The 14,106-nt window shown below is 34.5% G+C and overlaps 1 protein-coding gene across 6 annotated transcripts in view; it reads right to left on the bottom strand.

The window, feature by feature from the left end:
* Positions 1-3,478: 3,478 nt before the first annotated feature.
* Positions 3,479-14,106, bottom strand: part of LOC137243685 (zinc finger protein 846-like) — a 95,970-nt gene continuing 85,342 nt past the window's right edge. For 4 of the 6 annotated variants that reach the window (XM_067771644.1, XM_067771649.1, XM_067771645.1 and 1 more), the window contains exon 6: positions 3,480-9,762. In XM_067771644.1, the coding sequence (XP_067627745.1) occupies positions 8,182-9,762 (1,581 nt within the window). In that variant the 3' untranslated portion in view covers positions 3,480-8,181. Of the gene's footprint in view, positions 9,763-14,106 lie in introns of all 6 variants that reach the window. The other 2 variants (XM_067771647.1, XM_067771646.1) reach the window with 1 other exon arrangement.

Genomic DNA, 14,106 nt, shown 5'->3' with positions numbered 1-14,106 from the left:
TTGGCGCATAAAATCTGGCATCATAATCAGCGTTGAAATTTATTTTTAAATAAATGTCAATTTGTATGACAAAATGTCAAAATGAAATGGAAGCAAACAAATGTCATCTCAAAATGTAAACGTCACTTAGAACTTACATAGAAAATCAAAATTCAACAGACTTCTAAGTCAAGTTAAGTTTTGAGTAATCAGTAACATGCAATGTTCATTTAACAGAACTGTAAGTGACAGTTCGCAAGCCAAGTCAAGTCTATGCTAAGTATCAGTAATGTGATATCTTATCTGTCAACTGCCTGACAGGATGTTCAATATGCCTACTTTTTAACGTTTTGACAGAGTGTTCAATATGGCGGCGCCTATCTTCAGCGGGTGATAGAAAGAGATACAGAATGAGACAGCGATAGTCAATTACAAATCAGGTGATCCAATCACTTTGGAATTTTGACGTCTATGCGGAGGATATCACACTTAGTTTCATTCACAATGCTCAGAAGCACCACAAATGACACACAGAAGATTGTGCATTCACGAGTTCAAAATTGCCTCGTTCTGCGCACTACGTCACACTTGATTGCTTCAGCGAATGAAAGAAAGAGAGAAAAACAAGATAAAGGAAAATGACGTAAAAGTAGCCCATAAAATGCAGCTGATCTTTTGTTTACATGCATTCATATATGTATTTATTTATAAAACTTATCAAAACGGTTTGTTGATTATTATAAAATGTAAGGAACGAAAATGGTAGAATGCATGACTATACCTATAGGGAGTATTTACAACGCATATATTCTGCACCACAAATCGCCTACCCAGATTGCGCATTCACAAAATTGCTTCGTTCTGCGCATCAACGTCATAGCTGACTCTTAGCGAATAAAAATAAAGCTAAAGGAAGAGTTAGTTCATACGCCATAAAAAACAGCTGATATAATGTTTACATGCGCAATGCGCAATCGTGATTCTGCACATAAGAAAGCAGTCGTATTTTTAAGAGAAGAAATACTATTCAGTTAGTTGCTTTCAATCAAGGCGAATTCATTACAGGTGGTGTCATCCCATCAGCTGATTGCTTCTTCTTCATAATTTTCCATACAAAGCAAGGCGAATTCAGTAGAGGTGGTGTTATCCCAACAGCTGATTGCTTCTCCTTGATTATTTTCCATACAATGCCTTGTACTTTAATATGTCAGTTAATCGAAATCAATGAAACTTTTCTTTTGACTTGACATTCTGCTGCACGGCGAATTGGTTGAATTCGCTTTGCCACCACCTGGTATGGATTCGCCTTGATACAAAGCCTTGTACAACAAAATGTCAGTTAATCGAAATCGATTAAAATTTTCTTTTGACTTGACATTCTTCAGTACGGCGAATTGGTTGAATTCGCTTTGCCACCACCTGGCATGGATTCGCCTTGCTTTCAATATACATATAAAACATACCTACTAAATTTTAGATGCGAGATTACTACACAAACTGAAAGATATTCATGAAAATGTAAATGTCTTCTTTGCTTAGCTTATAAATGTTTATATACAAAAAAAAAATAAATGTAAGGCGCGATGTTGCTTTGCCCGGGGTGTGAGCCCAGGGCATAGTGTGATAGGCGGAGCACACTACCATCACACCACGGTGGCCGCCATGTTTATATACGGTTATGTGAAAAATAATATGGTCTCCCTTTAAAACGGTATTGTTCCCAAATTATGTTTATTTATTAGTTTTTAATAATTCCAATTTAAAATATCGTTCTAACTATAACACAAACTATATATATATATGGGGTATTCCATCCCATTTCGACCAATTTTGAACCCGACCCCTTTAGAGTTGGCTGAAAGTTTTTCTTCTTTTTCTAGCTTACGAAAGACGTTTTTCCGAAGTTTTTCAAATTTTTTCATCCAACTCAAAAAAATTAATGAATTTTCAAAAAAACACCGTTTTAAAATTGACCGTTTGGGATCATTTTTTTTTTTTAATATGTTTTTAAATGTACTTTTCGGAAAAAAAAAATTTTAAGTTTTTTTTTTCAATTAAATAAAAAAAAAAAAATTCTCGGCCCACTCTGGGATTAGTGGGGATGATTGCAGAATTGATTAAAGTTTTTTATGAGAAAAAAGGGCGAAATTCGAAAAATTTCGAAAAACTGAAAAATTACAAAAAAAAAACTTTAAATTTTTTAAATTTTTTCCGAAAAGTACATTTAAAAACATATTACAAAAAAAAAATTCCAAACGGTCAATTTTTGAAAAAGTTATAGCATTTTGAAAACAAAAACGGTGTTTTTTTAAAATTCATTACTTTTTTTGAGTTAGATAAAAAATTTGAAAAACTTCTGAAAAACGCCTTTCGTAAGCTAGAAAAAGAAGAAAAACTTTCAGCCAATTCGAAATGGGATGGAATACCCCATATATATATTTCAAAGCTTACACAAAGCTCCCAACAATTAATCAAATTTTCTTCAGTTTTCCAGACTTATTAAAAATTTTCCAAAAATTTCTGAGTGTGCATTTTTGTAGCTCATCTAACTGTAGTGTAATAATGTGCAAGTTTCAAGAGGGTGTTCGCATTTTTTTCCATACACCGCATGAACAAAATTTGTTTTTATATGGAAGATATGGGCAACACCCTCGGGGAAATTTTTTTTAATTAACGGTAATTCTCATCTACTTGACACTTGCAAACTATTACACTACAACTGAATGAGCTTCAAGACTGCACATTCAGAAAATTTCTAAAAACTGTTAACAAAAAGTTTCGAAAATTGATAAAAATTTGATAAATTTAACTTCAAAATTTTTATAATTATACATATGTATGTGGTTTGTGATATAGTTCGGACCATGGTATAAATGAGGGGATGTGTGTAATAACGGTATAACTCAAAAATCAACCTTTTGAGAAAAGTGAAAAAAACTTAACAATACTGGTAAAAATTAATTTATAATAATCCTACTTGGTAAGTTATACATTTTATATATACATAATTTTATTAGAAAATGGATGATGTCTTTTTTATTGAGTTATACCGTTATTCCATAGATCGACTATCAAATATTTTGATTGAGATACTTTATTAAACAAAATAGTAGATACATTAATAACCATTGTTAAATACATTATATTCTATTATTTAGAAATGCTTATAACTATTTGTTATTTCGCGAGTTAATATCGAGCTCAAGGCCTAACAATAATTATTTTATCATTATTATTGTTATAATATATTTTTTCTTAATTGAAAGAATTTTAAATTAGAATAGAAGAAAGAAAAATTTAGACAACTGCCAAAGCTCGTTGTATAGATCCATTTCGGGAACTGCTAAATTCCTTCATCGGCAACGTTTAGGCGCCGCTGCTATAACCGCTGTAATGGCTGAATGGTTATAGCAGCGGCGCCTAAACGTTGCCGATCTATACAACGAGCTTTGGCAGTTGTCAAAATATTTCTTTCTTCTATTCTAATTTAAAATTTTTTCAATTAAGAAAAAATATATTATAACAATAATAATGATAAAATAATTATTGTTAGGCCTTGAGCTCGATATTAACTCGCGATATTACAAATCAGTAGGCCGATATAACAACAAAAATTATTTGTTATTTCTTTTTGTTATTTTTAGCAATCTTTTGTTTACTACTTTTATCATTTTTAACCTTTTTTCTATTTTTAACAATGGATTTCTCTGTCTGCTTAGTCGCTTTTGAAACCACTTCGATTCTTTTATTTTTCAATTCTTTCTGGTCTACGACATTGAATATTTTTTCATACCATTTCGATGCTTCACTGCTACAAAATTTTATTAGAGAGTTATACCGTTTTTCCATAAATGAAGCTAATATCTTTGTTTAAATATCACTATTATTTTCTAAGATTAATATGGTATATGTATGTAATCGTGCTCCTTTTTTTTAGTTGATTTATGGAAAAACGGTGTAACTCGACTTTAACCATTATTCCACACATCTCCTCAAATATTACCAGGTAAACCCATTTACTCTTCTTGGCGGCCATAATAGCCTTTTGATTTGACCTCGCTGCTGCTGCTGCAATCTTCATACCTTTTGCTCCTTTTCATACTTCTGGCTTCTAATATAGAACTGTAAAAGGATTCACGGCGTTGATAAGCGCAATAAAAAGCTTTATAGCCCTACAGGTACTGCCACCCAATTGTCAACCTCACCTACCTGAGAGGAATCCTGTTACAAATATGAAAGTATCATACAAATATTTAGCAGGCGAAACTCCGGCGATCGCAAGTTCCTCATGGAACTAGAGTTGAGTGGCGGGTTTCCGCGATGGGCGGGCTGATACCTAAATATTGCTTGATACCGGAAAGTACTGGATCTATGTTCGGAAAAGGACTATAAAATCGATAACACCCGCCGAAACTTTCGCTACAACAACATGGGCTTGAAAGCTGCGAAATATTATAAGTGTACATGTACCCTACTGTTCTTGGCGTGTTCTTATCGCAAACAATGGTGTTTTATTTAAAAATAAAAGCGGTCTCACAAATTTAGAAATTTTGAAAAACGATTCAAGGTTCGATTCGAGCTCAAGGCCAGAACAATACTTTTTTTCCAGAGCTGCTCAACCCCTATCACTTGTAGCACTTTTGTGTTTGTTTTTCCCTGAATCATAAGCACAGATTAAATTCACACTTTGAATATATTTCTTATGAGTGCCAAGAAAAAGCACTCCTGTAAAAAAAATTACACTAACAATTTGACAACTAAAAATTATTCAAAAACATTATAGCACTGAAACAATTTTTTAATCAAAATTGATTCATAAATAAAATTAAAATAAATAATTAACCGCGGAGTTGAAATGTGTATATGTGGCATATGACCAAAAATGTAAGCAAAACTGTGCCAAAAAAGAGGAGCCTATTCCAACTTCATATGATATTAGTTAATTACCCTCAAGGGAAGTCAGTAAGTAGTGATAAAAAATTCTGGTTCAGAACTAGACTTAGAGTGCCAAATAAGTATTAGTTCGTTAATAACTAGATTTTTAGTTATAAAATCGACAAAAAAACTGATATCAGCTGTAACGAGCTGCGGCTACATATGAGTATGCCTCTTTCTCAACACTATTACCAAAAAGAAATTTGTATATAGTTAGAACTACTGAAAAGTTACAGTAGCGGGGACAATTTCCACCGCCTAGGACATCGCCATGTTAAATTCGCCATGTAAAAGAGATAGATGGCGAACTATTAGTGGTTCGGAATGCAGTAGCAATGCACTCATTTTGAACTACAGAATCTCCTTACGGGGTAGTTTCTGTGACTTTTAGTTTGAATTCGGTATATTATTTTTCTTGGTTATGAGACATTTTTTGATTGGAAGTGGAGGGAACCGTAAACTAACCATACCTATCATTTACTTGTTAAACATTTTATTAATTTTAAATGGTACATATTTCAGCACCTCAGTAGTCTCTGTTGCTAATATATTGTGACGAATATTAGCATCACTAAGCTGTTAGTAAATAACCACGCAACAACAAAAACATGAACCAGCCACTATTATGTACGTGTACACATTAAAGCTAGCAACACTTATGTAGAAGGCGTCGAAGAGCTATCTCACACACATATATGTAGTCATCAGCCGAAGTAGTTACTCACACATACACATGCATATGGCTATAAACTACAAATATACATGTACTTATATAGCTGCCCAGCAAGCATTTTTTGAAAAATTTGATCAAAAAATATTTAAATATCATACCCCAAGATGATTAAAAACGTTAAAATTTAAAAGTATATTCTATTCGAAAATTAATGTATCATCCGGTGAAAAATGTAGCCTAAATGTGATTATTCTTGAATAATCATTTATGATTGCTATTTCGAAACGCTTTTTATTCATATATGATATCATTGTAAAATTGAGCTTGAATTGTTTTAGAGTAATATTTGACTGCTTTGCACAGTCATTTTCTCATCATATTCGTGAACATATTTCAATCGTTTTGGTTGAGATTTTTGAATCATTTTTGAATGCGATTATGATGCATTTATTCTTCATATCTCATTCAAAATAAGATACTACATAATAATCTTATTTCATCAGGGGAAGAAAGCATGAGGAAGTGAGCTATTTGAACCACAGGTAGGTAACTCGCAAACAAACTTGACCGATATACACCTGCGACTACAACATCCAACATCAGCCACGATCGTCAATATCTTAAAATACGGATACAGTACGGGATGTTGAAGACATATCCAGGGACATATGTCAAGAGAGTTTCACTTACCTTGGGTTCAAATAGCTCACAACTTTTGTATTGTCCAACTATTATGTATTTTCTGGGAAGCCGAAGGTGGAGAAAGGGTTGGGGAAATCTTTGGGCACGAGCAGCATTTGCATTACATTGTCTTGAAGAATGTTTTAATAATAAAAATTTTATATATGTACATATTTTTTCTGAACTTCATGATTGCAAAAATGTGTGTATGTGAAAAAAAAAAATGATTTTCAATGAAAAGTAAAATTTTAGCAAGTATAAATTCATTATTCAGTCAACAAATATAGCCAGAAAAGATTCAGAAAGCTGAATTAAAAATGTTTATAAATTTTTGATCACTTAAAGTAAACACATTTGATTCAAATATGATTCCAAAATGTGATTGAAAAACTAAAAACTATATTCAGTTTTTGATCATCAAAGGTAAGCATATTTGATTATTCTTTTTGTTGGTTTTTATGAAATATTAAAATTTAATCATCAAAGGACTTCAAAAATGATCCCAAAAAGTGGTCGAAAAATGTTTTTCAGTTTTTGATCATCAAAAGTATTCATATTTGATTATTTCTCTTGTTCAGTTGTATGTTAACCCATTATTTAGTCAGAAAGCGTAATCAAATTGTATTTATATGTAGGGAAATTCAAAATTTAATCATCTAAATGCTCAGTGGGTGGTAACTAACTAAGCAGGAGATACAAAAGTTCTAGAAGATGAAACGTCTAGACCTTAGGAGAAATATGCGAACGAAGCAACGGAGTGTATAAAAGCAGCGCAAGCTGAGTAATCAGTAATTCAGTTTGATTAACACACGCTATTGTGAAGTACGTGATATTGAAGTATAATTGTACTACTACCAAAGTAATCTAAATAAAGACCAGTTTGCAGTAATGAATATTGGAGTGATTTATTAAACAGTTTAGCGATTCGAACGTTAGCAGAAGGGTTGAAATAAGCGGAATTTCACTAAATTCGTTACAATATGTATGTAAATTTGAACACAAATTTAAAACAAACGACGCGGAGCCCTTTAATTAAGCATTTCAAAAGTTTTCAGATTCAATTTTCAATGCAACATTCGCGGAAATCTCTACACTCACTTTTAGTATGATTATTGAAACCCAAATTCCGACGATATATGTATATAGAATATGTTCCCACAAAACTTGAGGTTAGAGGTCAATGTAATTTTTCGCTACTTTCAGAATTAAATTTATTGGCTCTTGTATGTTGGTGATATAACTATTGACGTAATATTTTAGGCAAATATTTTGTAACACGAAACCAAATGTTCAACTTTTTTCGAACTCAAACAAATAAAATTGTTTATATATATTTTTTTAAATACAAAAAAAGTTTCAGTGCACATACAATTTTGTACATGTATTGTGATTCGCACTTCCATATAAAAAAATTTGAGGAGGCCTGTTTTTTTCTAATGATAATTATTGTTATTTTTTTTTTTTTAATTTTTCTAAATTAGAAAAATTGTATTTTGTTGTTGGAATAGTAAGTAGAAAACTTTTTCAGACAACCTGCCACAGCTGCGCAGATAGATCCATTTCGAAGGGTGCTAAGCCTTCATCATCAGTACGCTTTAGGCACGCTGCACTAACTATTCAGCTATACAGCGGTTTTTTCTTATTGACATTATAGCCCCTGTTCTGAACTGTCAAATTCAATCACACTTTAAAATTTAATACACTTTAGGTACATTCGATTATTGAATATTGAATACAAAAACGAAAACATTTAGACAGAAATATATCGGCACTCTAATGTTTGTGAGTTTACGCAGCCTGTAGTAGCAATATTGAAGTATTACATATATGCAGATATGTTTACAATGAACATCTATTTTTATCTCTAAGTAACTTATATTATTATACCCATGGTATAATTAATTCGCAGTTAACTATTTATTCTCCAAATAATAGTTAATTATTCTACCATCCGTATTTAATACAAACTCGAACGCAGTCCTTTCAGAATCTTCTAGTACGGCCACCGATGGAGCAACTACTTTTTCCGACGATTGATTGTACATTTCATCTAGAAAATTGCTTCCAGATTGATTTTTGTCTGTTGTAATTTCATCAACGAGTTTTTCAAAATAGATTCCAGTTGTATTTATATCATCATCATCTGTAGCTATGCAAACAACATTTTCAATTTGATCGTTGCTATCACCCTCAGAAATTTCCACCTTTGTAACAGGACTCTCGGTAATAGTATTTACAGCAGCTTCTGTTGCGCTTGCCGCAGCTGTCTTCTTGTCGCTAAAATTATTACTATTTAAGAATTTCTCTCTTATCGATTTTTGCCATTTTCCTCTCGGCAAATTTCGCATATCGTAATTGTGAACTTTTAATGTATGCGCACAAACATTTCTATGACGTATAAAACTTTTATCACATTTGGGACATTTAAGGCGACGTTCTTTCGTTACAGGATCTATTACATACTCGTATTTGCGATTCATTAAATTAAATTTACCTCTATTAGCACCACCACCGCCTTTACGACGACCGCGCAAAGCCAATTCTTCCACTGTACCAAATGTTGGTCTATGCAAGTTCCTCAAATGTTTTTGCAGAATGGATGCCTTTTTATATTCACGATTACATATTTTACATAAACCATGTCCCATATGGGCAAATTTAACATGTTGCCACCATTTATTGCGGCTTACAAATGGACGACCACACCATTCACAAATATATTCGTAAATACCTTTATGCGAATTCACATGATTTTTGAATGTAGTTCTATTTGTGAGTATTGCCGGACAGAGTTCGCATGGATATCGTATTTTGTGTCCCCTTTGATGTGCGTTTCGTTTAGCCATATCTTTATATCGATTTCCACATTCCTCACACGCATACGGGCAATCACCTTTTGGATGTTTATCCAAATGCAGTTTATATTCGGTTGTACTGGTAAAGTTTTGATTGCATTCATAACATTTCAAATCTTTTTCAGTTTCTTCAACGGTTTTTGTATTTTCTACGTGTTTTCTTATATGTTTCAGCATATTATCTATGTAAATGAAATACTTGGAACATTTATTGCATTTATAGGGCGGTAGACCGATTTTATGTTTACTATATTTATGTACTTGCAATCGACTTGCATTTAACGCTTTATGATTGCACCGATCACAACGAGAATTTGGATTATTTGGTTCGGCAAATGTTAAAAATTCTTCACAAATATCATAGTATTCACTAAATATATTCCGAAAGTAGTTGCTTCCATCCATTTTCCTTGCTGTTCTCATTGTATGAAACCATTCCTTTATGGTTTCCCAATTTTTACGTAAATTATTTAGTCTTAGATTGAGGTTCCATCTTATTTGCATTATTTCCATTAAATCTTTCAATTCTCTATCATAGATAAAAGGATGTAATTTACGATCAAGCCATAAACCTGGCAATCCTTTTATGTTATTAAAGAAATCAAGTATGATATCACGTGGACTATTTTCAAAAGAAATCTGTAAGGGAAAGAAAGTTCAAAATCGATATAATAATTTCTTATGGAATATGTTTGTAGAAAAATTGGTGTTTATGTAAATAACCGCTGGATATCTTTAACAACAACTAAAAACTTAAGACTTTGCAACGAATATGAAAGTATAGGATATATATATCGTTAGCTTAATGTGAAAATGTGGTAAGTCTCTTTTTTTGAAAAATTGTATTTTAATGCAGTTTTGAAACTGAATTCAAAATACATCGATCACAAAAAAAACAAAAAATATTTAAATTTTTCATTTTTACGTGCTGTTGGCAATGATGTGTAAATGTGACCCCAGCGGGTTAGGGGATCAGAATATACCCGCGGTAGGTATGCCTGTCGTAAGAGGCGACTAAAATACCAGATTCAAGGGGCTGTGTAGCGCAACCTTTCAGGTTGCCAGCGCAATATATAGCTTCTCCAAACCCAATTGTCAACCTCACCTATCCGCGGCGAATCCTGTTTCACTAACAGACGAGGCTCTGGCGACCCCAAGCTCCTCAAGGAACTTGGAGGCAGGGAGGGAGGGAATGGCCTGAAGGTTTAATGTGGCCACATAAATCGTTCCCGAGATGGTCGGGCTAGCACCTTAATGGTGCTATTGTACCGGAGCGTACCGGATTTGTATCCGGCAAAGAACCATCACATCGATAACACTCCCCAAAGCCTTCGGGGAGCAACTTTATCGCTACAACAACAACAACAACATGTGTCAATGTGCTAAGTCGTCAGCTGTTAAAAAAATGTGCTAAGTCAACCTGTCAATAATATCAATCTTAATTACTAGCCATTTCTTTGAGCGCGCATTTTATTTATTTATTTCATTAATTCAGTCTAAAAATACGTGCTTTGTTGTTGTTATTGTATTAACGATAAAGACACTCCCCGAAGGATTTGAGGAGTGTTACCGATGTTGATGGCCCTTTGCCGGATATAGATCCGATACGTTCCGGTAAAAAGCATTATTAAGGTACTACTAGCTCGACCATCTCGGGAACGATTTATATGACCACATTAAACCTTCTAGGCCATCCCGTCCTCCCCACCCCCTAGTTCCATGAAGAACTTGGGGTCGCCAGAGCCTCGGCTAGGTGAGTTGACAATTGGGTTGGAGAAGCTATATATCGTGCTGGCAACGCCTTTAGAGGGCTGCGAACACAACCCCTTGAAATTGGATTTACCCAATTGAGACATGCTTTTGGTGTATGATAAATGCTTTGCGCTGACTATAATCTACTTCAATTCTTACATGTCGATAACTACATGCTTTCTTACAGACTAGTTAAAAATAGAAAACAATTCAAGCTTAAACTTATATAAGCTGTTATTAAAATTAATAACACTACTGAATCGATTTGCTAGATGTATAGTCCTAGTTATAGGTTCATTCATAGCATAATTCGTTTTATGAGTTATTTCGATAAATAATCTATTATGCCGAAGATCACGCAGTGGAATATATGGAATGAACAAAGTAGATAAATGAGAGCAATTCGTGCTAAATTATAGGCAAGCATGAGTGAGATAAAAGTTCTTCTGTCATGCAAAGCCTGGTAGGTAGGTTGAACTGGTCGGTCCATGAGGACCTCACATAGACTGATTGAGTCCGTAGTGTTACCAGAAGTTTGTTTTAACGACCAAACTGAAAAACCCTATCAAAAACCAGGACCTATGTTATAAAATAACTCCGTCCTCTTGGCAAATAGTAGAAGCTTCCTAGGACTTAAGCCATTTGCTGCTTTTAGATCTGACAGCTGTATCACTCCTAATAGCTGGAGTCTTAGCCTGGCAAGTGCAGGGCACGAGCACAGAACGTGCTCGATCGTTTCCTCCTCCAACCCGCACTTCCTACATCTGCTATCACTGACATGCAAAGCCTGAAGACCAAGCAATTTGTGCCTGCTGGTATATGATGGGAGGCCGTCTGGCCAGTGAAGCATACGTAAAGCAATTTTGTAAAATTTTTTGGAACTTTCTCAATTTTATAGGAGTTAGATTCATAGAAAGGATTCCATATTATTCAGCAATATGCAATTCCACTTCTGATCAAGCATATATAAAGTGCCTTCAACGTCATAGGGTGCTTAAAGTCACTGGTGTTACGTCTACTGAACCCAACCATTGCAACAAATTTTGAAACAACGAAATCAATGTGACTAGAAAAAGAGAGTTTGGACTCAAAAATTACACCCAAGTCTTTACTCTCTTGACAACGATTAAGAGATTTAGCATTTAGTTTGTATTCAAGTGTGTGGCAGTTGTCTTTATGGAATAAGACACAACACAGCATTTGTTTGAATTTAAAAATAAGTTATTGTCTGCGCACCATCCGGCAAGAGTCCAGATCAGAACCGTTAGAAATAAAATAAATAAATAAATGTAAGGCGCGATAACCTCCGAAGAGATTTTAAGCCGAGGTTCTCTTCCAATTTACGTCGTCCTCCTTTTTTTTTAATTTTTCCTACAAATTGGCGGGACGGGACCTACTTGTTTTATGCCGACTCCGAACGGCATCTGCGAGGCAGATGAGCTTTCACTAAGAGCTTTTCATAGCAGAAATATACTCGGAGTGCTTGCCAAACACTGCCGAGGGCGACCTTATTTCTAAAATTTTGATGTTGCTTTTCCCGGGGTGTGAACTAGATATATAAAAAAAAAAAAAAAAACTGCCAGTTATAAAAATCCAATTGCAAAATTTAACACTTTCTAACCGTTCAAAAGTTATTTGAGAAAACAGGCGACTTCAATGGAAGCTTAACACGGATTACGTATCACCGAATTCATCAAGTTATTAAAACAAAACACTTAAAGAACAGTTATATAATAAATTTAAATGCTCACGTCGCATAATTTTTTCAAAAAATTAATAATGAACAATGAATTTAAATAAAATGTCCCAAGTCGAACATATTTTCAAATTGTCCTCAAGTTGTTAAACAACCAAGTTACCCGAAAAAGGTGCCGAATTTTATATCCCGATGGGCTGAAAGAGTAAGCGAAATGATGCAAAATCCTTTAGTAGGCCTGCATACATGTCTTCAACACGTATGAGAAGGGTTTGAAAAATCACTTTATTTGCTTAACTATAAAATAGCGTCTGAAATCTTAATTTTGATTTTCACACCTCATCATTCAAGACCCAAGTCTCCCGGTTTGACATTTCCTAAAGTTTGCTGCCCTATCCCCAACTAGTCCCTTGGAGTGAATCACATTGGATATATCCTATAAACCATATGGTGAAGCGAAAGCTTTCTCAAGACAGTCGAACAAATTACCGGGTGTTCTACTACCCTAACGTAGGGGAGAGTCGAACTTGTCTGAAAACTGAAGGCGGTCATCCATAATGAGCTCTTATATCATAAGGTCGGAAACGAAGACTATTTAATTTAATTTATTTATTATTACGGCTGTTTAGGCCTAAAACTTAAACTACTAAGTATAATTCATTATTATAATCACTTATTTCTATTGAATATTCTGTTGGAATGCCATGTGATTCCGATCAGCATATTTACTGGCGTGACAAACGGACGAGTCTGGGAGCCACTCATTTAAGGAAGGTTGGAAAGGACGCGTTTCCAATCCTCCAGTGCTCCCAGCTTAAGGCAACAAAATTTGGAACTTATATTTTTCAATTATATTTGTTGTAGCGATAAGGTTGCTCCCCGAAGGCTTTGGGGAGTGTTATCGATCTGATGGTCCTGGGATACAGATCCGGTACGCTCCGGTACCATAGCACCATTAAGGCGCTAGCCCTACCATCTCGGGAACGATTTATGTGGCCACATTAAACCTTCAGGCCATTCCCTCCCCGCTAGAACCTCGTCTGTTAGTGAAACAGGATTCGCCGCGGATAGGTGAGGTTGACAATTGGGTTTGGAGAAGCTATATATTGCGCTGGCAACCTGAAGTGTTGCGCTACACAGGCCCTTGAATCTGGCATTTTAGTCGCCTCTTACGACAGGCATACCTACCGCGGGTATATTCTGATCCCCTAACCCGCTAGGGGCAATTATATTTGTATTTTCAGCTGTCGGAATGTATTAGTCTCCGATCAACACAGCTAAACATGTCGTTGGATGTTGGAAATTGATCAATGTATCGAACACAAACGTCTGCAAATCGTATCGTATGTATCGAACACAAACGTCTGCAAATTTTGGTCTACATTTTTAAACTTTTATCACCCATAACCTCCGTAATGATATCCACTTAGACTGCTTATGATTTCGAGGGCGGCATCCTTGACCGAATAGTTACTCCCTAACGTTTTTTTTGGTGTAACTCGGAAGTATAGCGCGACAAAAACATCCGTCAGAAA

This window comes from Eurosta solidaginis, chromosome 3 (genome assembly GCF_040869045.1).
Source record: "Eurosta solidaginis isolate ZX-2024a chromosome 3, ASM4086904v1, whole genome shotgun sequence".
NCBI classification, from domain to species: Eukaryota; Metazoa; Arthropoda; class Insecta; order Diptera; family Tephritidae; genus Eurosta; species Eurosta solidaginis.
The sequence above is the reverse complement of the archived record's forward strand: the minus strand, read 5'-3'. Positions and strand labels throughout refer to the sequence as shown.